Consider the following 25,999-nt stretch of genomic DNA (forward strand, 5'->3'; position numbering starts at 1 on the left):
TTATTATTATTTTTCACTACTATTCACAGAATATCTGAGAATACTTCATTACCCAAATGCAACCAAATCATCTCTCTATTTTTTTTTCTTAATAAAAAAAGAAAAAATATCTTAAAGCTCTCGTCTATCTAGATCTTTTAAATCCAAACCACCTTCACAGATGATGTTTAGCGTAAAGCTGAAAGAAAATAAGGGTAACTTCGGAAGGTCATCATCTTCCTGTCAAGCTTTCTATGGGCGCGCTTGTATGCCTGGATGCAAAATGATTTTCTCTGTTATATATCAGATTCATGTCTAGAATGTTTTGCACATTAACACGGTTGTGGTTGTGATTGCAGAGACATTTATGTTAGGGCAATGACAAAAGAAAACTGCTACATATACAAAGAGATTACACAAAGTAAACCCACAACTTGACGTGGTTTCATGAAATCCGAGATCTACTTTATAATAAAAATAACTTTACAATCTGACATATCATATCAACTCACATCAATTTGTAGGTTTACTTCTGTATAATCCTTTTATAGCTAAAGTATTTTCGATGTTCATGAATCATGGTTTTGTGTAATGGAAATGGAAAGAGACCTGGTAGATTTGGTTTCCAATTGTCCTGTAATAATTGCGACGCCTTGTACGTACCTAAGGCTAAGGGATAAAAGAGCCATAGGAGTCTTGATTTTAAAGTCATTACCCGCACAACACAAGGGCCAAAGTTTAGATAAGTAAAATGCGAAATCAATCAGACAAAACAGACTCTGACCCTGCCTTTAAGGAAGATGTGCAAAGAGCGTTTGGGCGCAGTAGAGGTAGGCTCATAAATTGCCAAAAAGATAACCATATTAACTCCTGAAATACTGAATGCTTGGATGTGTTTAAAAACTTGGCTTTATGGTTTGTTAAGCATAATATCTATACTCATAGAATTATCCCCAACCTTGATACTTTCTTTCACACCAAATCACAATTCCTTTGTAGTAGTCCATCTCCGAGCTAATGAGCAAATATCAGCAGTATCCTAAAGGTCACAATTACTTTTTATTTTATTTTATTTTTGGTTTTTGGAGATTGATTTTGTATATCAAGAAAAACTCTCACATTGGATTATGCATCTTTGAACCAAATAATAATAAAATGTTGTTATATTTTTTATTTCTCTTCCTAAAATTATTTTTTCTTGATATGCTTCAAATAAGCAATTATCAATCCCGTTCGATCCTCTTTGGCTTCTTTGTTTGCGTTGCTGTTGAGAGAGAGAAAAAAAAAACAGTAAAATATTGTTTGGAGAGTGAACAACATTTCTTCAAATTTAAAGAAATATTGTTCATAACGATGCAAAATTTTGAAGATGCATAATCCAATGCAGACCAATTTGAAGAGATATTATACAAATATGACGATGAATATAAAGATGAATAAGCCATTACCAATACTCGGTACTTTTTGTTTAAGCTTGCAGACGCATCTTAATGGGAATGGCACCATAGACAATTCCAAATCGCATAAAAGAACGCAAGATCGGGCAAGAGAATTCAAAGTAACGGCTGTCATCCAAATGAAAATATTACAAGTAAAGCTCATATTACATAATCATATACACAATATCAAATCTTACAGCATTCCTTGTCTTCCATGCCTTGAGAAATCCAAAATGATAAGACGGGAAGACTGAAAAGATTAAGAGAAGGAAGAAAAATACTAGTACATACTAAATCAAAATAGTGTTTGTCCATTATATAAGAGGCTTTGATAACTGATAGAAACACCACACTATTCTGTAATTTGTCTTCATGAAGTTCAAACCAGTGATTACAGATTACAGAGTTGTCTCGGGATGCCACTTTATACTGCATCCAACACTGTCACATATATAGGAAAACGATCACTTTAACCATGTAATTATGTCCTATAAGGCTATAAGGGCTTTATAGATGTTAAAAAAAAGTGTATAGAGGAAGAAGATACCTAGGTTTCTGAACTGATGGGATTGGTTGGCTGCTGAGAACACAATCTATCGCCCTGCTCAAGTCCCTAGTCACAGTATTAGTGAAGCGAGTTAGCTACCCTTGTCATATGGATGGCAGCTATATTTCAGATGTGCAATGTTCATTCAAATTAAGCTAAAGACAAACGGGATTAACCTTCCACTAACAGGTACATTATTACTGGGTCGGGAATCATCAAATTGACCATGATATACCAGTTCAAATGGCCTCCGACCATCCTGTGTTTAATTGACAAAAGCACCACCATGTTAGATATGTCACTCAAAATACAAGCATAGTTGGATCATGCAGGTGGGTTTCAAAGCAAATGACATGAGCCTGAGCTTCTTTGAGCCAGGTCTAACATGAGGTACCACACCTAAAAAAGGAAGTAACTTTTACAGGTTGTTACCACCTTTTTAAATAGGAAAAACTCTGGTGTGCAAACTGCTCCAAATTCTCGTGCAACATCCTGTGACTGCAATTGAACATACAAAGCTAAATATATGGCACAAGCAAGAAGTTATGCTCCCATCCATATCATTTCTAAGGACGGTTATCAAGTACTTAAAACTAAAATTACAAATTAATATCAAAATAAAAGGAAAAATGACGAACTGGGGCAAAGGAGGACCAAAATCAACCGATTATTTTTCTCATTTTAATAGACTTAAATAAAAAATTAGGTTAGATTATAGCAAACAAGAAGCTCAATTACACAAGAGACTTCTTTATAAAAGAAATTTGGTGGCAAGAGAGGGTGACCATGATAGAGTCCGTTTTTATTTTCTTTTTCTTGTTCTTCAGCGTCACCATTTTGGGTCATTTCTTTACAATATGACTTAAAACTCATAACTGTTACATCGTCCAACAAATTGAAGGGAAATATTTTTCACCATGCCCATTATAAATAAGCACCCGCCTATCATAATCATGTGTGCCAAATACCGAAGTGGACCACTTTTTCAATCAATAAAAGCCATTCACATTCCTTCTCTCAAAATATTACCTCATCCTCCACCCATTATTTATATAGGATACTTATTCTGTCCAAAGACAACTGAAAAAATATCAAAAAGATAAAATGTTAGTAGCCACTAGTAACTTCCAATCTTTAGTTACGGAAACCTTGTAACTAAATACATAATTTGGAGAACTACATCATGGTGAAGCTTTTGATCTCCAATAAACCTGATATTACCCAACATTCTAGACAGAGGATTACTCTAACAGCTCAACAAACTATATGGGTGAAACACTAGCAAGTTTTCCACCAAGTCCTATTTGATAGTGGCTCTATTGTGCATGAACAAGAATGTAGCAGTTTGACAAAACGCAAGCCGACTACTATGAAGATAAAAAAACATGACCACATAGGCTTTTGCATAAGTGCTTACACACTTCACCAAAAATAAGAATCAGGGTGAGAGTGACATAGTATACCTCATCGTATAAATATGGGAAAGGATAGTTAAGTAGCTTAGCTTCTTCTGCCATGAATTGTGGTCCATCCTGTGAGGAGAAGTTTATGTTACAATAGCTTAAATACAGATCGAGTTCCTAATTATGGAGTTAGTAGAACCTGTGGGTGAGTAGCTATAGAATTTGAAGATATTGCAACCACTGCAAGTCCTTTCTACAGCAAGATACAATAGCATATGAATAAGTCACTCAAGTTCCAAGTGCAACTGGAAATGGAAGCAAGCATTTTGGGAGGAGATGTTTTCAGATACCTTCATGTAAAAATTTGTCAGCTTCACAATAGCTTTCTTCAAGTGTTTAACAAATGGGCAGTGGTTGCAAACAAACATAACCTGCATTAAAACTCTGATAGAATGAATTTTATTATTGCTCATATTATTCTACAAAGAGAGAAAAGGCACTTTACTGCTAGTCTTGTTTGACAAAAATACCGTTACAGAAACTTCCTAGCAAAGGAATAGCCATAGTTGTGGTAATGGTCATGTTTTAAGGGTCCAAGGAGCCGACACAGTCATAACATATCGGCATATGTCACATATTATTACAAATTTCACGATTGGTTTTCTCCATCACAAGAATCTGCCTAATTTATGGGCATGTATGCCACAATAAAGATTGAATGAAACTCAGCCCGAATGGTAAGGACTATTGATCCTTTATGGGAAACTAATATTGACTTCTCATATATTATTCAGTCAATTGTAAAAGAATCCCACTGGATCAAACACTCAATCAGAACCCTCAAGAGTTGGCTCTTCTTAAGTTTCACAAAGAAGCAACCATATCTTGTGTTTTCCTAAGATTCTGCAGTTAACCATAGGCCAATCTGAAACTTCGGCCTCATTAGAATCCAAGTCCACATATGATACTTATTTTTTACACAACATTGTAAACTCAATTATGAAAAGTTAAATTCAACTGCAATTAAATGATGGGTTAGGTAAAATACCACGAGAAAATTCAAAATTTTCTTCACTTAACCTTTATATGATCTAGAGAAGAACTTGCAGGGACGACAGATTACTTTGGACACTTGCAGGGAACAAGAACTTTTCAGTCAGATCCTATTACAAGGCATTGACGACTGACTCTTCCAATGCCTTCCCATGGAAGTGCATTTGGAGGAGCAATGTTCCCCTCAAGGTTGCTTTCTTTGGCTGATTGGCATCCCATGGGAAAATATTGACTATCGACAAGCTGAAAAAGTTTGGCCTCTACATAATAGATTGGTATCATGTGCAAACACAATAGTGAATCAGCAGATCATATGCTTCTTCAATGTGAAGTAGTCAAGGCTTTATGGGACGAAATCTTCACCAGCTTGGTATCGCATGGGTAATGCCTAGGAGGGTGATAGATTTTTTGTCATGTTGGAGAGGGATTTGGGGCAATCGTCACATTGTGGCTGTTTGGAAGATGGTGCCTCTATGCTTAATGTGGTGCAAATGGAACGAGAGAAATGGTCATTGTTTTGACAATAGGGAACGCTCTCTAGATGGTTTTTGTTTCTATTCAAATGGATTGTATTGAATAGAACGAGTTTTAATGACTTTTATGCTGGTTTATGCAACGCTTAGTTTGTAATTAGGCTCATTCTTGTATACTTTACATGTACTAGGGCATTGCCTAATTACGTGGATTAATAAAATCTCTTTTTACTTATAAAAAAAAAAATATGATCTAGAGAAGAATTCTATCTTTTTTTTTTTTTTTTTTTTTTTTTTTGGTGGAGGGAATTATTAAATTTGCAAACCTGCTGAGGAAAGAAAAAATAAACTATTCAACTGTCAAGAGATGTTTAGTAGGACTCATCAAATTAAGCTCCTCAAATACCTAACTCTAACCATTTCCTCTTTGTTTGAGGTTCCTCATGTTTATAACAATGTTAAGCGAACACAAAGGATCAAGAATATCCAATACATTTGTATACGTCCAGTGTAGAAGGGCTATGCCTTTTGCAACTATTTAATAATATCTTCAATTACTCATGACAAAAAAGAATATACCAACAATATTCCAGATAATCATCGTAAAAAGGGCTATCTATACTAGCAACACGAAAAGAAAATGTCAGCAAAGGGAAAAAAAAACAATGGGAAAATTTACCAGCAAAGCAGGATATGGTTCAAAATCTTCTAATTTCCACACTTTCCCAGTAAGTGGCTCTGGAAGCTACACCAACCGAAAACAAAGAATGATTAAATTGCAACCCAATTTTGAGAAGACCAAAATGACCTGGTACAAATAAGACAATAGCCGAAAGGAAAAACCTCAAAATGGGGAGCTTTGGAACCTAAGGAGGCCCCTTTGGACTCAGTTCTAGCAGCTCGAACTACAAGCTTTCTTGCTAGAAGAGTGGTCCCGAGATGCATCGGGGTAAAACCCATTTTAGAGGAGGAGTATGTCGGTCTGAGCCGGGTGGTGAACGGTGCTAATAAGCGCGGTAGATGCACTAACCGTGCACCCACCGACGACACCGCAACGGTCGAGGCCATGGTTGATGACTGAAGTGTCTGCGCCTTTTGTTCCTACTTGATACTGATAAGGATATAAGCGTAATTAAGTAGAAGAATTAAGGGCAATTTTGCAATTTCGAGGTTCTTCGTGTCTAGCAGGAGGCCCAAGAGGCCGGTTCAGTTTATAGATAGATTGAACAATGGGCCCAATTACTAGATGTTATAGCCTATAAATGTATGGGGCTTATAGAAATGCTTTTTTTTTTTTTCCTTTTTTTTTTCACTTTTCTATGGTTGGTGGCCGGAGGTGGTGGTGGTGGTGGTGGCCGCGGGTGGTGGCAGAGGTAACATATATACGTACAACCTAATCAAAGGTTATACGTATATATGTTAATATCGTCTGGAATAAAAAAGTTTTTTTGCTCTTTATAACTATTTTAAGAGACATACTTTTGACTAATTACTTAGTCTCTCTTTACAAGTATAAAAAGAAAAAACAAATTAAATTGACAATAGTATAGAGCCAATATTTTAGTACGTGGGAAATGGTGCAAGATGCTTCATTTTCTGACCAAAAAATAAAATAAAAAGAAATCCTAGATGTCCTTACATGTTTTAAGTAGGGGTATAAATTCGGATCCAAATTCAGATATCCAGTTATACTCGAATCTGCATCTGGTTTTATAATATGATTTGAGTACCCATCTGGATTAACCAGTTATGATTTGGGTGGGTGATTTATTATAAATTATGGATACCCAGTTATCTAGGTTATAACCAGATACTCAAAGTTTTCAAAAAATCATCTTAAAGAGGTGGTGGGATATTAACACAAAATGATAGTATTTTGAAGATCAAAATGACGTTATTTTATCTATAAAGTAAATTTTTTATTTTTAAATATGAAACCTGGTTAAAGATACTGGGTATTAATCTGGAATTCACATTATGTAACAATATCTGCATTTGGATAAAGACAGGTACTAGATCTGGATATCAGCCCAAATAAAATTAGGATAGATAAACGAATTTGATTTTTTAGATTCCGAACCAGATTGGAAAAAATCGGCCCAATGCAGAGTCCGGCCTGTTTGGAATTTGGACTGAGTTGAGTTCAGTCTAATTTTAAATTGAGTCTAATATCCAAACACACAACTCTCAAATTACTAAACTCAACTCCTCTTTATACGTGAATTCCACAACTTTTTTCAACTCAACACTTCTTTACACGAATAACTCACAACATTTTTCAACTTCTCATAAAGACATCTAAACTCATCTTAACATCCAAACCCATCTAAGATGGACCCTACAAAACTCACTCCACCATCTCAACTTACTACTATTCATAAAAAAAACTCAACTCATCTTAACTCGACTCAACATCCAACTGGACCCTAGTTTTATGGTCCTGAAAATTGAAATAAACTTGAGTTGTATCCCATAACAAATATATGTAACTACCAAAAAATACTAAAGCTACGTGGAAAGGAAAAATGAGTACAGGACTCTATGATTAACTTATAATGGTAGTTGTAAGTATGTCGACTCATTGAAGTATTATATATACTGATAGGGAAGTAAGTACTGGATATATTTTTATAATCCTAGCTGCATGCATCATATCCAGTACGTCATGAGAGTCATGCCTTACAAAATATAATATGAATAAAACATGATATATATAATATATGCCTTGCAAAATTATTTTGATGATCATCTCTGATAAATGCATGCCATACTAAAAAATACATACAACTAGCAGGAAACTGGATAATTTAAGGCATGCATCACTGATCATGTAAGCATATACTAGGACAGACTAACTACCATGCTTTTAATTGGAATCTACAACTAACGAATTAAAGTCATGATTTTGTTTTTCCTCGATCGGCTAAATGATCAATGGAATTAGTGGAAGAAGAACAAGGGAGACATTTCATATTTCACATACATGCAGGCATGCATGGTGCCCTAGAAACCATATATTTATATTTATATATATAGCCCCCAAATTTTTTTAAAATTTCAATATGCTCCCTTAATTTTACTTATAATTCTATAAATATAGAGAATAACCCCCAAAAAAAATTATAATTCTCAAATGCTCTCTAAAATTTTCTAAAATTTCAATATACATAGAAATGTCTCTCTCCAATTTTTTTTTCTATAGTCCCAAAATTTTATATATATATAAAATTTCCATATATTATCTATTTTCAAAGATGTTGCCTCACTAAAAGTAATTTAAACTAAGTTTAGGAGAAATAATAAATTACTAATGAATATGGATCCCAAAGTTTTTTGTTATACAATATTAGGCTTCTTAATATGGAATCCAAATTGAAAATATAAGAAAAATCATTTAAGGTTGATGATGATCTAAACTTTATTGAGCAAGAAAAAAATTATTTAAGGTGATCTCAATTATATCATTATATGTTTAATGTGGAACAAAAATATCTAGATTTTATATAAGACTTTTTTTTTTTTTTTTTTTTTGATGGAAGATTTTATATAAGACTTAATAACAAGCAGCTTACACACTAAAATGAATAAAAAATTAAAGATTTTATTTAATTACAAAAATAATAATGGATGAATATCATTCCATGAAACATTATCTTTACATATAAATCTGAAACATATATTAATTCATTTTTTGGACATAAAAAAAACTTGCAACGATTTAATTTCTTTTAAGTTTTGTCAAGAAATTAACAAGGTGAGTCCGGGACTATGTTTCATGCATTAGCTAGGCACCCTACGCCGCTCTCCTCTTAGTACTTCGCTGGAAATTAGAAAAAAAAATACACCACGTACGCTCGACCTTAGGATTTTTCCAACCTTGGTACACGGCAAACTAAAAGATCAAAATCTGCCAATTACATATATAGAGAGGAGGAGCTCTCTGGGTTTTGTTTGTATTTAGGAGTTAAGTGATTATTTTAAATTGCAGGCGCTAGATCAGGTATATTGATTGTTGGGAGATCAGGTACTGTTTAATTTATAAGATACCAATCAAGCATGAGTTATAAGATATACTTTTGTAGCGGTTTCTACTTATATAAACGTTCTCTTTTGGAAGCATGTTATAGTACCCCTCAATCTTCTTCTTCTTCTTCTTCCTCCTTGTACTCTGGAAATCAATGCTGTGAAAGATCCTCTTTTGTAATATATAATTCACAAAAAATGTGTTTACATACGTGCATATGTACATGATATGTCCATACATACATGATATATATGTTCAAACGTTATAACGAGCTGCTTCATCAGCTGGCCTTGCAGCATGCATGGACATGGCCAACATGATTATGATAAATATTCCCTCATGATCAAGTTGCAATGAAAAAAAGTGTGATCGATAGGAGCAAAGACAGACAATGATATAATTAATTTGCCGGCAATCTTGTTAATTTTTAATTACATGACGACCCATGTCAAAGAATATATGTTTACAATATAGAAATGCAATTGTAGGAGAGCCGATTACTCCAAGGTCAAATCTAAGGTCGCCATCAATGGCATATAGAATAAAACGAACAAAAGGAAAGACACTCATCAATGCAAATTCTAAAGGCTTCCGATCTTTTTGCAAAAAATAAAAATTAGAAAAAAAAAGAAGAGAATTCCTGATCTCCCTCTATCTTGTTACATTTATAGTCTGCAGGAGATGCAAGCCCAAGACGAGGGAGAGAAAGAAGATATAGAGGTTGAAATGAAGAGGAGAAGAGAGATGGAGAAGGGGACAGAGATCCTGAGATATGCCATTGAAGAGCTTTCTCTGATAGTCAAACTTAAACCTGGTGATAATCATGCTGCTTCAGCTGCTGCTCCTCACATCCCCACAAAGCCTTTTCTTTATGTCTGCAACTTGGTTATTCAAGTTCTTGGTTTGGTCCTCTCTCTCTCTCTCTCTCTCTCTCTCTCTCTCAATAGTTTTGGATGTGTAGATAATCATAAACCTTTCTGTTGAATACATCTTGCAGATAAGCTTGGACCAACAATGGCTGTTCTGAGACAGGACATTCATCAGAATGTTCAGGTATTAACTAGGAGGAAAACCATGGTATACAAAAAATGGGGCTCTTTTTTTTTGGGGGTGGGGGGAGATGATTATTCTCCATATGCATATACCTTTCATCAAAGTTCTTTGTATGAAAAGAATACTCCTTTGAATTTGGAAAGTCATGCATGCTTTCCTGCTGCCATTCTCAGAAACAAGGTTGCTTTTCTGAGATATTTACTTACCTTTATCTTTAGTAACTTCCATTATTATGTTCTGTCTCTTGTGCAGAAACTGGAAATTGTCCATGAATCTGATCCTCTACTGAATTCAAATTTGGTTGAGATCTTGAAGAAAGAGGCCAGTGAAGGCAATGCAAGGAAAGCTACAAGCTGTAGCAGAGCCTTTCTTTGGCTTACCAGGTAAACAAATTTCTGTATTTGGCTTTTAATATTAACATTCTAATAGAAAAGTTCTCCAAAAATATGAAAATAAGTCTAACAACGTTGAGAGGAGGATATTTGTATATAGCTGTTACTTGAATGTGGCATGTAAGTGGGAGCAACCTCATAATTTATCAGTAGATGATACTATAGGGCTATAAATCAGTTCATTACCCATCAACATCAATTTCAAGATAACAACAGTAGTATTACCAACAACAACAACAACAACAACATATTCATATGGCCTGACAAATATTTGTCTTTACCTTTGGATCACGAATATACCAAGTCATGAATAAGCAATAATTAGAGAATCAAGGCCATGACCATTTTGTTTATGATTTTCCACAAGGCTGATCTATTTGTCCCAGCATGATTCCATGAAAAAATATTTTTCTTCTCTCTTTTGTGTTCTTTTTTTTAGTTTAATTTGGATTATTCATGCTGAATCTAGTGATTTACAATCCCATTATTAACCTTTATAATAAGTTGACTTGCTTTGACAAGTCTCATTAGTAATTCTGGATTAAAACAAAAGCATTTAGTGGCTTGGTTTTTTATTTTTTATTTTTAAGAAGAAGACGGTCCCCAATTTTATTGATAGCGCTCGTTTGTTGCGGAGGAAAACCATGGTTATAACCTGACGCCTGGGAAATACAGATAAACAAGAAAAACCAAAACTCAAGCATCAAAAACTAAAAAGCTTCCAACCAATTAATTACAAGAGATTACAGGACAAAAACCAGAACCAGACTCAAAACCAAACCTAGACAAACGGATAAAACCTGCAAGAAAAAACACAATCAAATTAGGGTAAAGCAATTAAACCAAACACATCATACCTGGAATAGCACTACGAAATTCTCAAATAAGGGAGACCAACATGTGAAATGATCTTTTGCTAAGTAGATAAAAGATCTTTGATAGAATCTATTTATTGCAAAATATTAGGTATGTATTTCGATCATTGTATATTTTTTAAAAGCGATTAGATTAACAAGTGAAATGATTAAAATTACTTCATATTTTACAGTAAATACACGCCTTCTATTTCGAGTGACATGAGTGTATCAAACTAATGTTCCTTTTCTTCTTCGTCTTCTTTTTCTTCTGTTTTTCTTCCCAGATCCATGGATTTTACTTTGGCCTTATTACAAGAATTAACAAAAGACCCAGAGCAGAGGATGGAACAAGCAGTTGAAGAGTCTTATAATAACACATTGAAGCCATGGCATGGATGGATATCATCAGCTGCTTTCAAAGTAATACTACCTCATGTCCCTCCCTAGATAAATGCCTATATCCTTTTATCTCCATCACTTAGTTTTTCAAAAAGATGGGTGATCAGTAAAATTGATCAATGGGGTCACTTTGAGCTTTGCTTTTTTCAATGACTGCCCCACATGTATGAGCTGGTACTAATGTCTACCTTCCATGTTCTAACATTTGTGCTCTTCAAGTCTAGTTAAATACCTCATCACGAGTGCTATTTTTTTGTTTAGGGCCTTTTCTCTAAGCAGATTGCATTGAAATTAGAGGAAATATATACAGTATATGAGTTCATTTTTATGGCCTTGTTTCACTGTTATAAGCTTTCTCAAGCATTAAAGCATTCGTTTTAGTACTATATGATTGTTCAAATTCTTCAAAACACTCCAAGTAACAAGTGTAGCACATTTGCAGGTAGCTCTAAAACTAGTGCCAGACAGGAAAACCTTCACTTATACTCTCATGGGGAAAGATGGAAACAATGAGTCCCTTAAAGAAGAAATTCAAACCTTGATTTCATTGTTTTTGCCTTTATTAGAGGAAATCCACTTTATTCTGGTAAGCTTAATTTCATGTTTTCTAGCGCTATATGCATTACTGAATTATGCAGTTCTTGTATATGTTTATTCATACTGATATATATTATTTTTTGCAGAGAGTTTATGGCTTGGATAGATTAAAGTCTACCTAAGGAAATACCACATAAGGAAAGAGGAACTATATATAACGTATGTACAGTGTCTGGTTTAGCAATGATTTTTTTACCTCTTTTACCTGAAATGTAATATAAATATGTAAATAGCTCCTCTTTTTTGTTTTTTCCGAAGAAAAAAACTAAGAATCATGACCTACTATAATGTATATGCTATGCGTGTAAATATATATCATCTCATCGTCTATTTGCTACAACCAACAACATGCTGATGGAATAACCAGGAACATTTTTATTGGATCCCAACATTGCCAAAAGCACATTCTTTAAACTAACTTTAATTTTCAGAGGAAGTGATGCACACACCCTAGGACCGTATCTAGCATTACTCATTCCAAAAATATTCTATGCATGTAAATATATATCATCTCATCGTCTGTTTGCTACAAGCAACAGCATGCCAATGGAATAACCAAGAACATTTTTCTTGGATCCCAACATTGCCAAAAGCACATTCTTTAAACTCACTTCAATTTTTAAAGCAATTGCGCGAGATTTACACGTTCTATGACCGTATCTAGCATTACTCATTTCAAAAACATCACTCACCGTGGTCGTTCGTTGCTCCCCCTCCACCAACCATCAACTGTCCATACCGCCAGCACATGATCACCACACACCATCTTCATGATGTGGTCTTCAATTTCATGCCTCTTTTGAACTAATTATTGAATATTGGTCTCTTTTGGTTGGTCGCCAGCTCAATTCTAAAAGACAGTACTACTAGTATTAATCTAAAATGAATTACTTGTGATTATTATCATGTCCACTTTAGATTTCCATGATAATTGCATGCAATCTCCCCACCAATTCATGAGATGCCAAAGTTAATTTGTTCCAAGTTCCCGGCCACCATTAGTATGATATTGTCTTGACATGATGCATTAGCTTATTAATAGTAATTAAACATGTCACTCGTGACCCTAATATTTCATGTCAAGTATATTAATGTTTATACTGATCTTATAACCCTAATCCATATTGAAAGTTGCAAGCAATAGAATCTAAAACCTCCGGAAAACAAGCTACCAATTAGCAATATGGAAAAAAATATTATTCCCAAGGGATCACTGTTTAAACTGGGAACTTATTAATTTAAGAAAAAATTTTCTCATCAGCCACTATTCACCACTCACACCCCACACTCTATGAAAAAGTTATAAGTGTGGGGTGTGGAAATGAATAATGACTGATGCATAACATTTCTGTTAATTTAATTGTTACCAATAAATGTTTCTTCTCCACTTTCTCTTTCTTTCCTAGTCCATTCATTTCCATATATATCAAGGTTAGCAATTTGACAGATCTCAATTAAGAACCTGCAGGAACTAAATGGATATTCCCAAAGATACCCATTTGGTCTATACCCAAGTTAAAGCGATTTGAATCGGAAGAATTGCGAGGAGGGTCATGAAGTGCAATCAGTGCTGCAACTAAACCAGCATTGCTCGCGATGGTTGGCTCAGTGAACCATGGCTTAACCCTTTCGTCTAGGAAGTTATCAAACTGGTCTGGTCCAGCTACCATGGCTCCCAAAAGAACATTTGGATTTGCAGCAATGGAGTTTTGCCATTTAGCTCCCTCTTCACAAGAGTAAGGTCTACCATCCCAAGGGATCGATGCACTCCTGTGGTGAACTTGGGTTGGAAAATGGTCTCCAAAGCCAACCATGTAGCTCATCTTCATTGGATTTTGTCCTAGTATGTAATAAGCCTGAAAGAGTACAACATGAAAGGAAACATATATGTATAAGGTATATATTCAAATAAATGGACTTTACCAGAAAGAGAAGTGATAGATTTACAAAGAGATCGTTCACAATCTGGTATGGCTAGATGTGATAGATTAGACCTTCTTTAAGGTAAAAAGAAAAAAGTTTTAAAATCTAATCGTGTAGCACAATAAGCTAGCCACATTAATTTGTAAATTTTACTTTTTTATGAGATATTTTTGTAAACCAAACATTTCTCATCTAGAGAACCCATTTCATCAAGCTGGAGTAGGGCTCAAAATTATGCATGATATTAATTCGTTCTTGCCTGAGACATGGAGAAACTCCTCAACATATTCACAGAAAAACCATCACTCTTGCAGTTCACACCTGACCTACTCAGAAGATCAAGGTAGTCACTGTACAATTTGCTTAGGAAAGCTGCTGTTGCCGCAAACTGAAGTGTTGTGCCAGAATTAGGCTTTAGGAGGATCAATCCACCTACAAAAGGAATTTTATGTGAAAAAATCATCAGTAAATGGGCTATAAATTTGCTCTTTTACGTATATATTCATAGAGATATTCCCAAAGTGTGCAATATTCATATGTACTAAAATGCACATGATACAGTTTCTGCAAAACAGATATTTACCTTGTGTCTTCTCGAAGTCTTGTTTAGAAAGATAAGAACACATGACAGAGTCAGTCATGTTTGTCGACGATACGAAAACATCTTCATATGGGTAACCAAGATCGTGGAAGTATCGAGTTCGCGTTAGCAAAACCTAAAATAATGGACTAGTTATGAAACTACTACAAAATCTGTTAGAAAAAAAAAATAAATCTAACTTTTTTTTATTAGTTTAAACTTTTGGGATACAAGCGATAATTTAATATGATATCAGCACATAGTTCTGGGAATTTCAAACCTTAACTGCACACTTCACATTTCATTTAGGCCTTGTTTCGAACGTAGACTGAGTCTAATTTTAAACCGAATTTAACATTTAAATACTACTCTCAAATCACTAAATTCATCTCAACTCAAAATCTCTTTATACATAGAACCCACAATTTTTTTCAACTTAACATCTTTTTATACGAGAGACTCACAACCTTTTTCAACTTTCTATAAAAACATTTAAACTCATCTTAACATCCAAACACATCTAAACTCCTCTTAGGTTAGCCTCACAAAACCCACTCCATCATCTAAACTCACTAATATTTATAAAAATTCTACTCAACTCAACTCCGCATCCAAACATGCCTTAGTTAAATGTTTTAGTTGTTGATGAGTCCACTTATTAAGTCTGATCGATTACTCGCACATGTTAAAAGTGTTAGAATATAAAGATTTATAATTTAACAAATCCACACCAACTTGTATATCATGCTCTTCTAAATGGTCCATAAAGATTTATGAACTTACTCGACTAGCTGTGAGCTTGTTGTTCCAGTAGAAAACCCCTTTATCAGAAGATTTTTCCTTGGCCACGGATGAGTTATATATTCCGTTTGTAGCATAATCGAGGTAAGAAGTGTTTCCGGTAGCAAAGAACAACCAAGTTCCTCCCCAAAGTAATTCATCCTCGAAACCGGTTGAGTTATAGAACTTTCTTGCATCCCCTGCACAAGCAGCATTCGTGGTGTACGTTCCCTGATTAGTGGAGTCTACCTTTGAAGCAATCTCAAATAACTTCTCTGCTGCTTGAACTAAACCGTTGGAGTACTTTGTATCTTCTTTGAATACCAATGATGCAGCTGATAATGCTGCAACGATTTCCCCAGCTAAATCTGAAGCTGTGCTCCCACATCGTGAAACAGGACGCTGATAATTCATGTCTTCTGGTCTTTGCCAGCAGTTTATGTCGTTGGGAGTATTATCGGTTTCGTTACTAGCGCTTCCAACCTAAACTCACAAAGTCAGAAAAGATGGTCATTTTGTTTTGTTTTGGCTGCAACTAGAGACAGAAAACATGATCATTTTTAAGTCTTGTTTCAACTGCAGAACAAAGAATATTGAATTATTTGTCATTAAATTTTCAAATATCAGGTACGATGATTTATGTTTGTATGCTTGCCTGAGAATACAATATGATGGCATCTGAAGTTGCGTTTTGGGGAGGAAAAAGCTTAAGCAAGTAGTCACTTCCCCATTTTATGATGTCCTTAACATGTTCGAGCTCGCCAATATCAGCATACTTTTCATGATATTCGATGACCGTCCAACTCAAGAGGGTAACAGTGTAAGCTGTAGTGAAGCTGAATTTTATGTTGTTGCCAGAATCATAGAAACCACCTTCAAGGTCCACATGGGCATTGCCTGAATTCCCATCAACCAATCCTGAATCTCCTCGAAACTTCACCAGACTATTTTTCGGGTAATGTCCAGCTGAAAGAACAAGTACTTCTCAATCAGTCACATTAGAACAGTTGAGAAAAATGAAATCAAAAGATATGATCTTGTTGCATAAGAAATGCTTAATGTAGACAAATATTACACTTTTGAGCATCAAAAAACATTAGAGCTTGGCTTAATGCAAGCGTGAGATTCTTTGGAGGCACATGATGGGTATGTTTCTGAGGCAAAAAGTGAATCAACAGAACAAGAGCTAGGATTACAAAGGCTACTGAGACTGAAATGATAACAAAACGTTTGAAGTACTTTCTATCGGTGATAGTTAGATCATAATCAAAGGATTTCGAGAATCGAGAGGGGATCGAATCGTAGCCATTCATAGATTGAGGGACAATATTAAAATCGATTTCTATAGAGTTCCAGCGGCTTGCTGAAGGGAGAAGGCGGCCAGCCGCTGATACTGCATGAACAAACCCTGCAGAGGACTTTTCTGCATCGGATGATGTGTGTGCTGGAGAACCTAAAGAGGATGGCATGGTTGAGGAAGATGTCTTCCGGGAGAAAGAATTTACATTTCTTGTAGTTAGTGATGAGAGAAATAGATGGAAATTTTGCCCTCCAAATGATACAATATATGCCAGCAGCAATGGTCATTCCAATGAAGTCTTTTGTGTCTTATTTCTTGTAGTTAGTGATCGTGAGAGAAACAGATTGAAACTTTGCCGTCAGAATGCTACATTCAATGCCACACCAAAACTAGGAAATTAGCGTATCTTCTATATATGATGCTGTCCAGCAACCTACACCCAGGAAAATTCATTGTACATGAAATCCTCAGTTTAAATGTGTATGACATGTAAGAAAGATATCTTTATCTCAACCAAACTTTGTAGATTATAATTTTGCTAAAGACAACTACTTTAGTCATAAATATATTATACAAATTAAGTAAACTTATAAAGTGACGTACTTTGATATCAAATTGTAAAGTTATTTTTATAATAAAATATATATAACAAATTACATGAAATCACGTCAATTTATAAGATTATTTTTATATAATCATTTTGTATCTATAGCACACTCTTTACTAAATATACTAATGAACAATAAATATTTTAGAATCTCTAAATATCTATTTAAATATTAAATATCTCTAAATATTTAATCTAAATATTTAATGAGTAATATCGCACTTAAGCACTCAAATTCGAACAAAAAGGTTTGTATTCAAAAATCATTTCAACTCATATTATCTCATCATTACAACTTTCTCAAATTATCACATAAAAAATAATAAATAATTCAATTTTTTCAAATTTCAAAAATAATTTTTTCAAATTTCAACACAAAATATAATAAATAATTCAACTTTCATCTTGCTATTTATAAACCATCTCAATCCATCTCAATTTATCTCTGAATTCAAATCACTCCTAAAATCAACTGTGTAAGGTACAGTTTTTGAATCGGCTAACTACCGTTAACTATCATCTTGTTGCGATGTAGAGTTGTAGCTGACCCGCTGTCAGTCGGTTAGCAACTGTTTCCAAGGCCTACATTGAAGGCCCTCGTTCAATTACTAGAAGCCCATTCATAAGTTATAGAAGAAAGCTTCATCTCTCAGAAAGGCCTTACTTTTGGGCCTGTGTATGGACCTTCTAAAGATTGTAAATGACATTCGACAAATCGAAACCGAAAGGTCAACTCAAGTTTTTATCTGAGATTCTGAAATTCAGATCTTCTTTCTAGTACCCTTCATTCTTCAATCAGCATCATCTCCCAAGAACATATTGTATATACTCTCTAAAGAATCAACATTTTGTTTTGTCAACAAGATCCTCTGGATGTCTGAGTCTTCTCAATCCTAAACTAACATCCCAGATTTCCCAGAGTTTTTAGGTGAGTTCTTTTTCTTGCTTGGCTTCCCTTTTTGTACAAACCATTCACGAATCCAGTTGTTTCTCCTCTCGTAATTCATTCCTCAACATGATTGATTTCTCTTTCCCCCAAGATGCGAAATTTATGAAATAGATATTGATTTATGATTTCTCTCGTGATAGTAATCGTACTTATTTATTAACTCTGAATTCTGAATAAAAAAATCCATGATCCCATTGCTTAATTTGCTTAGATTACGTTCTGGGTATGCTTAATTGCACTTTGTCTCGAAGCCCATTAGCTGGATTTGTATTACTATGAACAAATATTCATTTGGGTCTTCTGGGAGTCCCAAGTCCTTCCAGGCATACCCAAGGGCTGTTGAATTTGATTTAGAATCAGGAACCACTAGACGTGCCCGAAAGCCTAAGAATTCTGCATTTCATCCCATCAAGATGATTAATTCATTGCGAACCCGCCTTCAATATTACTATAAGATGCACCCACTTCTAGTATTCATCATCTTCTTGTCCCTTGGGGTCACAATTCTCATCGTTTTGTCTCTGTATGAGAGCCACTACCGGATGATGGGTAGTTATCAAAAGCTTGATGTGAGCTCGGGTGATTATCCGTTCCCAAAGCTTCGTAATCTTGTAATGGTTGCCGGGCATTCTGTATATACGAGTAGTAGGTGTGGGCAAGCTGATAAGGAGGATTCATGGTTTTTGGAGTCTTATCAGAAGAATCCAGGCCAAGCTGCTACCTTTGTGAGACATATAAAAGAGGGAGTTGAAATTGCAGCCAAAGATGATGCGGCTTTACTTTTGTTTAGTGGTGGAGAGACACGGAAAGATGCTGGTCCTCGTAGCGAGGCTCAGAGTTATTGGACCATCGCTGAATTCAGAGGATGGTTCGGTGAGTCCATGTATTATCTTACTTTTTATACCTATTTTTCCTTATTTGCATGGAAAAGATTTATAAATACAGAACTGATCCGGTTCATGATTGCTAAAGAAAAGGTTCTAATAGTTGCTTAGATTATGTCCTGATCATTTATCATACTCTCATCCCCATATTGACCTCACTTTAGAGTTATATGTAGTGGAATTCACAATTTAGTCCCACTAAAGTTCTCGCCTTTCAGTGTAGTGAGCCTAGTGGCTGCGAGGATTTGCCAAACAAAGATGCTTGGACTTTAATCTATCTGGTAGAGATCAACAATGAAGTGCATCCATGCAAGTGAAGCAAGTATTTGTGGCATTATTTTTTGAGCTATTCCTATTATAGTTGCTCCATATCATCATAATGCACAGTAATAAAACTATCAGAATTTGTAAATATTTTGTTTTAGATTTGGCTACTTCTTGGGAATGTCACATTTTTTTACTGGCCATTGTTACAAGACCTGCATAGGAGAGTCTCTTCCTGTATGAATTGATTTAGCTGCTCAGTAAATGACTTGATATTGTGAAATCCGTTTATCAAGTGGAGTTAAAAGTCTATTGCTTCAATTTGAATGGTCCACTGACACTGAAGCATGACCAGTTTCACCATTACATAACCAACACTGATCAGACAACCATATCTCAATGAACACTGCTACTATTCTTCACCGTATCTAAACTTATCAATAACTCTGATTGTGATACCCACTAACGATTGATGATGATGATGAGTATAGGTGGTTTATGGGATCCCATATTCTTGGGAGGGAGAGTTCTTACTCTTTATAATGATTTTAATGTGACTCTAGTTGTACCATTGACTAATCTTTTTATGAGTATAGGCCTAGATATGGCTTGGGTTTTCCTTAAGAGCATTATGAATAATATCAAAGCTTATCTTACCCAAAAATGCAGGACTTGAGCCATGCCACCTATGATGAAAGGCCTGTCAGGAATTTGATGGGGGAGATTGTGATATGGGATCTCAATCCATGGTGTATGGAATTGAGATCCTATATTGCTTAAGGGAGAGAAGTTTTTGCTCTTTATAATGATTCCAATGGAGCTCCAATTTTACCATTGACTAATCCTTTTGGAGTTTGGGCCATCCTTGGGGCCATACACTACTCATCCTATTTCTGCTGCCTCTAACACATGACTGCCTCTACTTTTGTCAGTTCAACCCTAACTGGCTCCTTCCAGAATTGCTTTAAGAACTGAAATGCCAGCAGCCCTCTTACAGTGCACCCACCTCCAATTCTATGTCCATCAACACCACTGTTCCTGTGTTCCACATCCAGAAATACTAGAATATCTCTCTGCATGGCAATACGAGGAAAATCCCTTCTCCTTCAGTCTTTCTGCATGATAGGAAGGATCTTTCTGCTTCATTTCCCATTGTCAATATTCAAAAAGGCAATTTAGTTTCTTTCCCAGTTCATGAAATTACTCTTAAAGCCATAATTAATAGTGCTTATACCATAAAGCTCTTTGAATTACTCCAAGCAGGTCATATTTGGCAGGCCAACTTACCTGTCAAATCTCATGTTTTTTAGAGTTGTTCTTGCTAAAAAGTTTTAACAAGTTTTAATGGTGGCAAGTTTATTTCCCTATAGCATGTAATGTATGATAAATGGACAACTCTTTACTTTATAGCATAGATGAGTAAAGAGTATATGTATATAAAGTATGTAAAATAAAAAAGAAAAAGAATTAGTTTTAATTTCCTCTTCTGTTTTATTTGTTCATCCTCTGTCTCTTATCATTCAAAATGAATGTTAACAGTTCATACATAACATTTAATACTTCATACATATTAAAATATAAAATAGAACTATTAGATTAGTTGGTTGAAAGACTCAAAAATCTAGTTTAAGACTCATGGGCGGGGCAAGCTCTTCTATTCTGGTTCATGGTTTCTCTTGGCTATAGGATTCATCTGGGGGAGAGATCGAGCTTCAAGAAATAGTGAATGGTCTTATCAATACACAAATGTATAACTCCCCATTGCATGGTTCTCTCTTAGTCTTGAGTTATTGATTGTCACTATGGAACAAATGTAAACTTCATAGGTTAACCATGATTTCTTTGAATGGGAAAGTTGCTTCTGATACATAAATATGTTGGACATTCTGGTTTATCCTACTGTAATGCCACTTATCATGTGATTGTCTCTAAAGGCGTGGAAGAAAATGTGAGATGGAGGGCACTCACAGAAGAGCATGCAAGGGACAGCTTTGAGAATCTTCTCTTTAGCGTGTGTCGTTTCCGAGAGCTTACTGGCATGTATCCATATAACATAACTGTGAGTCCCCTCTACTTCCCCTCCTTGCCTCTTAGAGATAAAATATATGGACGATATACATGTGATGGTATGAAATTGGGGGAAGGGGGAAACAACCAGACAGTTGTATCTACTTTCTTGACTCTCAAATCCATTGTACACTGCTTTTGACTTGTGGAACCCAGGTTTCAGTTAGTTGAAGTGTTTGTCACGCCAAATAATTGAGATTCCCATTCTTCACCTCTGTTTTCTATAGCATGGGCCGTATGGCTGTAAATGGGTCACTACTTGATAAATTTCTAAAATGGCAGTTGTCAATGGGATTAGTTCTGAAATACCATTATAGAACATGCTTGTTCTTTTCCTTTTGAAGTCTATACGTCCCAAAGCCCCTTTAGGCTTTAGCTGTAGTTTTTTATCCCATTGGTACATTAAATTTCTTCAACACATGTTTGAAGTAAACCAACCTAACATCATGGCACTTTGGAATCAGGTTGTAAGTTATGATTTTAAGGAAGAGAGATTTGCACATCTGCATCGGTCTGCAATTGGATTTCCAGAGCCAAGGTTTTTCTACATAGGCACTCCAGCTTCACAGACTTCAAAAGAAGCCGCTCTGAAAGGTGAGGCATTGGTGCGGGCCCAATTCCAAGGAGATCCCTATGGGTGCCAAGGATCACTCTATCGGAAAAAACTCGGGCGGGATCCTTTTCACCGATCGATTCCTTATCCAAATGGGTGCCCTGAGATTGAAGGTCTGTTCAGATACTGCGGAGCGGCTCCTTATCCTGGCTCCCTTCCATGGTCCTAGTGAAACTAGTTATGAGTTCTTTTTTCTTTTCACTCTGATGCATGGAATATTAGATAAATCCACCTAATACAGCCAGAAAGAGATGTGAATCAAATCCTAAAGATATAACTAGCACTTGCAGCTCGAGTTTCATCGTACCTACCAGAGTATGCTTCTTATGCTTCTTCTTCTTGCCATTTCTTTTTCTTTGTTTTGGTTTTGGCTTTGACTCACTCGAAAGTCAAAGCTAACTATTTCATTACGTAATTAAAAAAATCTTGGCTTTGCTCATTGAAACGCAGAATATGGTTCTCTGAATGTGTACTAGTAAAAACAAAAAAAAAAAAAAAACAAAACACTGATGACTCGTCAATTGGATTTGGAAACACGCATTTCCCAAGCCATTTTCATAACTACGAGCAACTAGTCTCTCCGCATGAAATATTCCCGTGGTTGAGAAGATGAAGATGGATTTGTCATCCTACACAGAAGTAACAAGGAAGACGACAATAAAATCAACAATCAAGACGGGGAAAATTTCACGTGATTCATGTTTACTATGGCCCGTAAAGGAATAAGCACAGCAGAGTAGTATTGAAAAGGAATTGCATGAGTCTCATTAATTTTGTATTCTGTACAGGGATGATATTTATACATCATAAGATGTATAAATAGGGAATATTCTTTATAACAGATTTCATCAATACAATATAAATATGACAGAAATTATTCTGAATTATTCTGGTTTGTCACGTCTGAGATATTTCTTCAATGAGCTGTCCTTTGAGTCTTGATCAGGTGTGGTGATGATATTGCTGATCGCACGTTTGTAACTTATACTGAAGTGACAATCTTTTTTTCAATCTAATTTTAAGTTGGATCTAACATTTAAACATCTTATTCTCAAATTATTAAATGTATTTCAATTCAAAATCTCTTTACTCGTAAAATTCACAATCTTTTTCAACTTAATACTTATTATGATTCATAATTTTTTTTAACTTTTTATAAATACATTTAAATTTATCTTAATATTTAAATTCATCTTAAGTAAATTTTATAAAATTCACTTTAGTAACTTAGCTCACTATTATTTATAAGGAATTTAATTCAACTCGACTAAGCTCCAGATTATTGATTGTGCGTGTACGGCGTGCTGAAAATTTTGACATTGACCTCATCAGGCTACGCGGTTGTACAGCATCATTGTAAAAAGTACCATTTTCTCAAGGAAAAAAGCGTGCATTTGTTAAAGCCTTGGAGATTACCATCAGTATGGACCTCCAGCTCTCATCACAGAGTCAGTGCTATAATTTGTTCTGTTTTCTGTGCCATATATCAGCATGTCTGAAACTTATTAGAGCTTAGAAGCTCCTGAAAATTGGAACCACCATAATATTTTTCTAAATTCCGAGTGTTAATGTAAAGATCGTCTTTTTCATCCTTAATTTAAGCATAGAGTTCCCAAAGTTATGAATGGGATTCAGTTTTGGCAAAAAAGAGATGATGAAATGAGAAGTTTATCCTTTCATAAACCAACTCTGCATTATTTTGTCTGGCTGCAGTTCTTGGCAGGCATACACATTACAGTTATGGGGCCGTGTGCAGGAACATTCCATGGTCTAGGCTGATTTCTCAGAAAATTTAAGGTTGACGGCAAAATAATTCGTGTAGATTAGCAAGTAACAAATACATCTTCAGAAATAAGATGCAGACATCATAGTACAGATATGAAATTATTTAGCTCTGGAGATATTACAGCAACCTCTGCCTCAACAACCAGGATTTATTTACTGCATTTTATTGAAATCAATAGGTTTATATAGAACAGACTCCAAACCAATCAAACTCCTGGAAGACTCCTAAAAAGAGAGTAAAAAGGGAAACAAATAAACAACTCCTAATCAACCCGGGCTGAATAACCAACCCTGTGCACTATCACTTGAAAACCAGAGCTGCCTATAACTGCAGCTTACGTTATTTGAGTATCAAGTATGAAAAATGCAAGAAAAGTTTGTTTGGTTTGGGAATTTTTAATTCTAGCCTGTGTTCCTTAGCACAGGGCAGCTCGTACTCGGCTCCTCCGCAGAACCATCCAAGCTCTCACTTTTCAGAAGACCTCCCAGCAATTCACCAGGGTCGTAAAAGAACTCCACCTTCACGATCTTCTCCTGCTCATCCAACTGTTTCGTCGAGAAAACAGGATTGATTAAGCCATGTATATATAGAGAACAACAAAGCCAGAAAAGAAAGAAAGAAAGATGTTGTTGAAGAGTGACCTCAAAAATGGCCATTCCATAGAATTGAACAATTTCTCCAGTTGGGACATGGCCTTTGAAAGGACCCTCCATGTAACCCCAATGCCTGAACTTGAACACAATCACCGGTGGCCCACTATACACTTGGAAAATCTCCAAAGCAAACCCTCGAGGGAATGTTGTCGTAAAAGACCGGTGAGAAGAATCTGCTGTTTCCTTATCTGGATTATAGCCCCTAAATTTCTCAGGTAGAGAGGTCTGCAGCAGTGGATTATATCCTCCCAGCTTGCCTACTTCTTGCAAAGTTAAGGCCTTCCTGCCTGGAATCCTCAAATTCGAATAAAACGAAGATTTTAATCACTATAAAAATGCTAAAAACGTAACCTTGGAAGAGCTTTGAAATCTAGTACTTAAATTTGCTGGGGGTTATGTAATGAATACCATTTAAGCTGAAAGTGTACTTCTTGGGATCAAGGGTTTTGAAGTCATCCCGGCTGGTCTTATGGAAAATCTCCATTTCCCATGTCTTTACAAGGTTCTGCACCTTTTCCTCAAGTGACCCAGGAGGCCATATCTTCCATAAAAGAATGTTTACAGATCAGGCTGATATAATGATATAAAAAACAAACACACACACACACAAAAAAGGAGAGGAAGGATGGGAAACCTTAGTTCTGCCTTCTTCAAAGAGCTTGTTGACAACATCATAGTTTGGAGGGGCTCCATACCTCCATTCGATGTTCTTCACTTCTTCTGCGTTCAAGTAATGACGATATATGTCTTTATCAACACTTTGAGACGCCATCTTCTTGCTAAAACAGATAACTTGTTTAAGTTGAATTTTCATTGGCTCGTAAAGGATCTTATATAGAGGTTCTTCATTAACTGCCAATCAAAGAAAAGTCATACAAGCGTCACAGATCTGGATGGAAAGACGCAAGGAAGGTGGTGGAGGTAAAATAGATATATAAAATTAAAATTATTATATTTAGATTTCAGGTGAATTGACCTCCCAAATAAATAAATAAAAAGATTTCAAGTGAATTGTTTAGATAGCATTAAATGGTAAATACTCATCAATAAATTTTGATCCGTTTCATATATTTATCTCTCTCTTCAGAGGTCAATCAAAACTGAGATATTCTACATCACAATACACAATGAGATGCAATATGGATTTTATTATTATGGACAACTTGTAGTACATTTTGGTCATTAAAAATTGAAAATTTATATCACTAGAACCTAAATATAACTAAATTTATTAATTAAAAAATAGTCCATCTAATTAAATATCTTGAGGTATCATATGGTAAGTAGATCTTTAAAAGATTGTCAGTGCGTTAAAAATTTTATTTTTAAAATTATAACTTAGCAATTTGATATTCTGGTCACTTATTCACCTCTATT

The 25,999-nt window shown here is 35.2% G+C and overlaps 5 protein-coding genes across 6 annotated transcripts; 2 read left to right on the forward strand and 3 right to left on the reverse strand.

Annotated features, from left to right (window-relative positions):
• Positions 1-1,562: 1,562 nt before the first annotated feature.
• Positions 1,563-5,991, reverse strand: LOC121243985. Of its 2 annotated transcripts, none has more exons than XM_041142035.1 (9): positions 5,738-5,991; positions 5,574-5,639; positions 3,719-3,799; positions 3,568-3,621; positions 3,429-3,497; positions 2,401-2,463; positions 2,142-2,224; positions 1,966-2,031; positions 1,563-1,859 (listed from the first exon to the last, which is right to left on the reverse strand). In XM_041142035.1, the coding sequence occupies exons 1-9, from the start codon at positions 5,960-5,962 to the stop codon at positions 1,817-1,819; spliced, it is 750 nt and encodes a 249-aa protein (XP_040997969.1). In that variant the 5' UTR covers positions 5,963-5,991; the 3' UTR covers positions 1,563-1,816. The 2 variants fall into 2 exon arrangements, with proteins under 2 accessions (XP_040997969.1, XP_040997970.1); XM_041142036.1 differs by having other exon boundaries at positions 3,719-3,812; positions 5,738-5,787.
• Positions 5,992-9,491: 3,500 nt separating this feature from the next.
• Positions 9,492-12,541, forward strand: LOC121243986 (glycolipid transfer protein 3-like). The gene is made up of 6 exons (XM_041142037.1): positions 9,492-9,819; positions 9,916-9,971; positions 10,224-10,354; positions 11,505-11,640; positions 12,062-12,205; positions 12,303-12,541. The coding sequence occupies exons 1-6, from the start codon at positions 9,600-9,602 to the stop codon at positions 12,336-12,338; spliced, it is 723 nt and encodes a 240-aa protein (XP_040997971.1). The 5' UTR covers positions 9,492-9,599; the 3' UTR covers positions 12,339-12,541.
• Positions 12,542-13,538: 997 nt separating this feature from the next.
• LOC121243987 (endoglucanase 25-like) lies at positions 13,539-17,074 on the reverse strand. The gene is made up of 6 exons (XM_041142038.1): positions 16,575-17,074; positions 16,155-16,465; positions 15,503-15,982; positions 14,723-14,855; positions 14,399-14,571; positions 13,539-14,072 (listed from the first exon to the last, which is right to left on the reverse strand). Exons 1-6 carry the CDS (start codon positions 16,966-16,968, stop codon positions 13,671-13,673), a joined length of 1,893 nt encoding a protein of 630 aa, XP_040997972.1. The 5' UTR covers positions 16,969-17,074; the 3' UTR covers positions 13,539-13,670.
• Positions 17,075-18,123: 1,049 nt separating this feature from the next.
• LOC121243989 (uncharacterized protein C57A10.07-like) lies at positions 18,124-22,489 on the forward strand. Its single transcript, XM_041142039.1, has 3 exons — positions 18,124-19,228; positions 21,438-21,562; positions 22,035-22,489. The coding sequence occupies exons 1-3, from the start codon at positions 18,631-18,633 to the stop codon at positions 22,350-22,352; spliced, it is 1,041 nt and encodes a 346-aa protein (XP_040997973.1). The 5' UTR covers positions 18,124-18,630; the 3' UTR covers positions 22,353-22,489.
• Positions 22,490-24,099: 1,610 nt separating this feature from the next.
• Positions 24,100-25,438, reverse strand: LOC121243990 (pathogen-related protein-like). Its single transcript, XM_041142040.1, has 4 exons — positions 25,257-25,438; positions 25,031-25,163; positions 24,611-24,909; positions 24,100-24,514 (listed from the first exon to the last, which is right to left on the reverse strand). The coding sequence occupies exons 1-4, from the start codon at positions 25,434-25,436 to the stop codon at positions 24,371-24,373; spliced, it is 756 nt and encodes a 251-aa protein (XP_040997974.1). The 5' UTR covers positions 25,437-25,438; the 3' UTR covers positions 24,100-24,370.
• Positions 25,439-25,999: the final 561 nt, after the last annotated feature.

The sequence above is a fragment of the Juglans microcarpa x Juglans regia genome, chromosome 8S (assembly GCF_004785595.1).
Source record: "Juglans microcarpa x Juglans regia isolate MS1-56 chromosome 8S, Jm3101_v1.0, whole genome shotgun sequence".
NCBI lineage: Eukaryota > Viridiplantae > Streptophyta > Magnoliopsida > Fagales > Juglandaceae > Juglans > Juglans microcarpa x Juglans regia.

What these genes read in the sequence shown, in the direction of transcription:
- LOC121243985 (XM_041142035.1), bottom strand. Translation starts at nt 5,962, where the DNA reads ATGGCCTCGACCGTTGCGGTGTCGTCGGTGGGTGCACGGTTAGTGCAT. An exon ending in AACCATATCCTGCTTTGCTG is followed by an intron (nt 3,800 to 5,573) that starts GTAAATTTTCCC and finishes GTTTTAATGCAG; the next exon opens with GTTATGTTTGTTTGCAACCA. An exon ending in AGTTTTTCCTATTTAAAAAG is followed by an intron (nt 2,225 to 2,400) that starts GTGGTAACAACC and finishes AATTAAACACAG; the next exon opens with GATGGTCGGAGGCCATTTGA.
- LOC121243986 (XM_041142037.1), top strand. Translation starts at nt 9,600, where the DNA reads ATGCAAGCCCAAGACGAGGGAGAGAAAGAAGATATAGAGGTTGAAATG. An exon ending in TATCATCAGCTGCTTTCAAA is followed by an intron (nt 11,641 to 12,061) that starts GTAATACTACCT and finishes GCACATTTGCAG; the next exon opens with GTAGCTCTAAAACTAGTGCC. An exon ending in AGGAAATCCACTTTATTCTG is followed by an intron (nt 12,206 to 12,302) that starts GTAAGCTTAATT and finishes TATTTTTTGCAG; the next exon opens with AGAGTTTATGGCTTGGATAG.
- LOC121243987 (XM_041142038.1), bottom strand. Translation starts at nt 16,968, where the DNA reads ATGCCATCCTCTTTAGGTTCTCCAGCACACACATCATCCGATGCAGAA. An exon ending in CCATCATATTGTATTCTCAG is followed by an intron (nt 15,983 to 16,154) that starts GCAAGCATACAA and finishes TTGTGAGTTTAG; the next exon opens with GTTGGAAGCGCTAGTAACGA. An exon ending in ACAAGCTCACAGCTAGTCGA is followed by an intron (nt 14,856 to 15,502) that starts GTAAGTTCATAA and finishes CCATTATTTTAG; the next exon opens with GTTTTGCTAACGCGAACTCG.
- LOC121243989 (XM_041142039.1), top strand. Translation starts at nt 18,631, where the DNA reads ATGAACAAATATTCATTTGGGTCTTCTGGGAGTCCCAAGTCCTTCCAG. An exon ending in TGAATTCAGAGGATGGTTCG is followed by an intron (nt 19,229 to 21,437) that starts GTGAGTCCATGT and finishes TTGTCTCTAAAG; the next exon opens with GCGTGGAAGAAAATGTGAGA. An exon ending in TGTATCCATATAACATAACT is followed by an intron (nt 21,563 to 22,034) that starts GTGAGTCCCCTC and finishes CTTTGGAATCAG; the next exon opens with GTTGTAAGTTATGATTTTAA.
- LOC121243990 (XM_041142040.1), bottom strand. Translation starts at nt 25,436, where the DNA reads ATGAAAATTCAACTTAAACAAGTTATCTGTTTTAGCAAGAAGATGGCG. An exon ending in TTGAAGAAGGCAGAACTAAG is followed by an intron (nt 25,164 to 25,256) that starts GTTTCCCATCCT and finishes CTTTTATGGAAG; the next exon opens with ATATGGCCTCCTGGGTCACT. An exon ending in ATGGAATGGCCATTTTTGAG is followed by an intron (nt 24,515 to 24,610) that starts GTCACTCTTCAA and finishes TCGACGAAACAG; the next exon opens with TTGGATGAGCAGGAGAAGAT.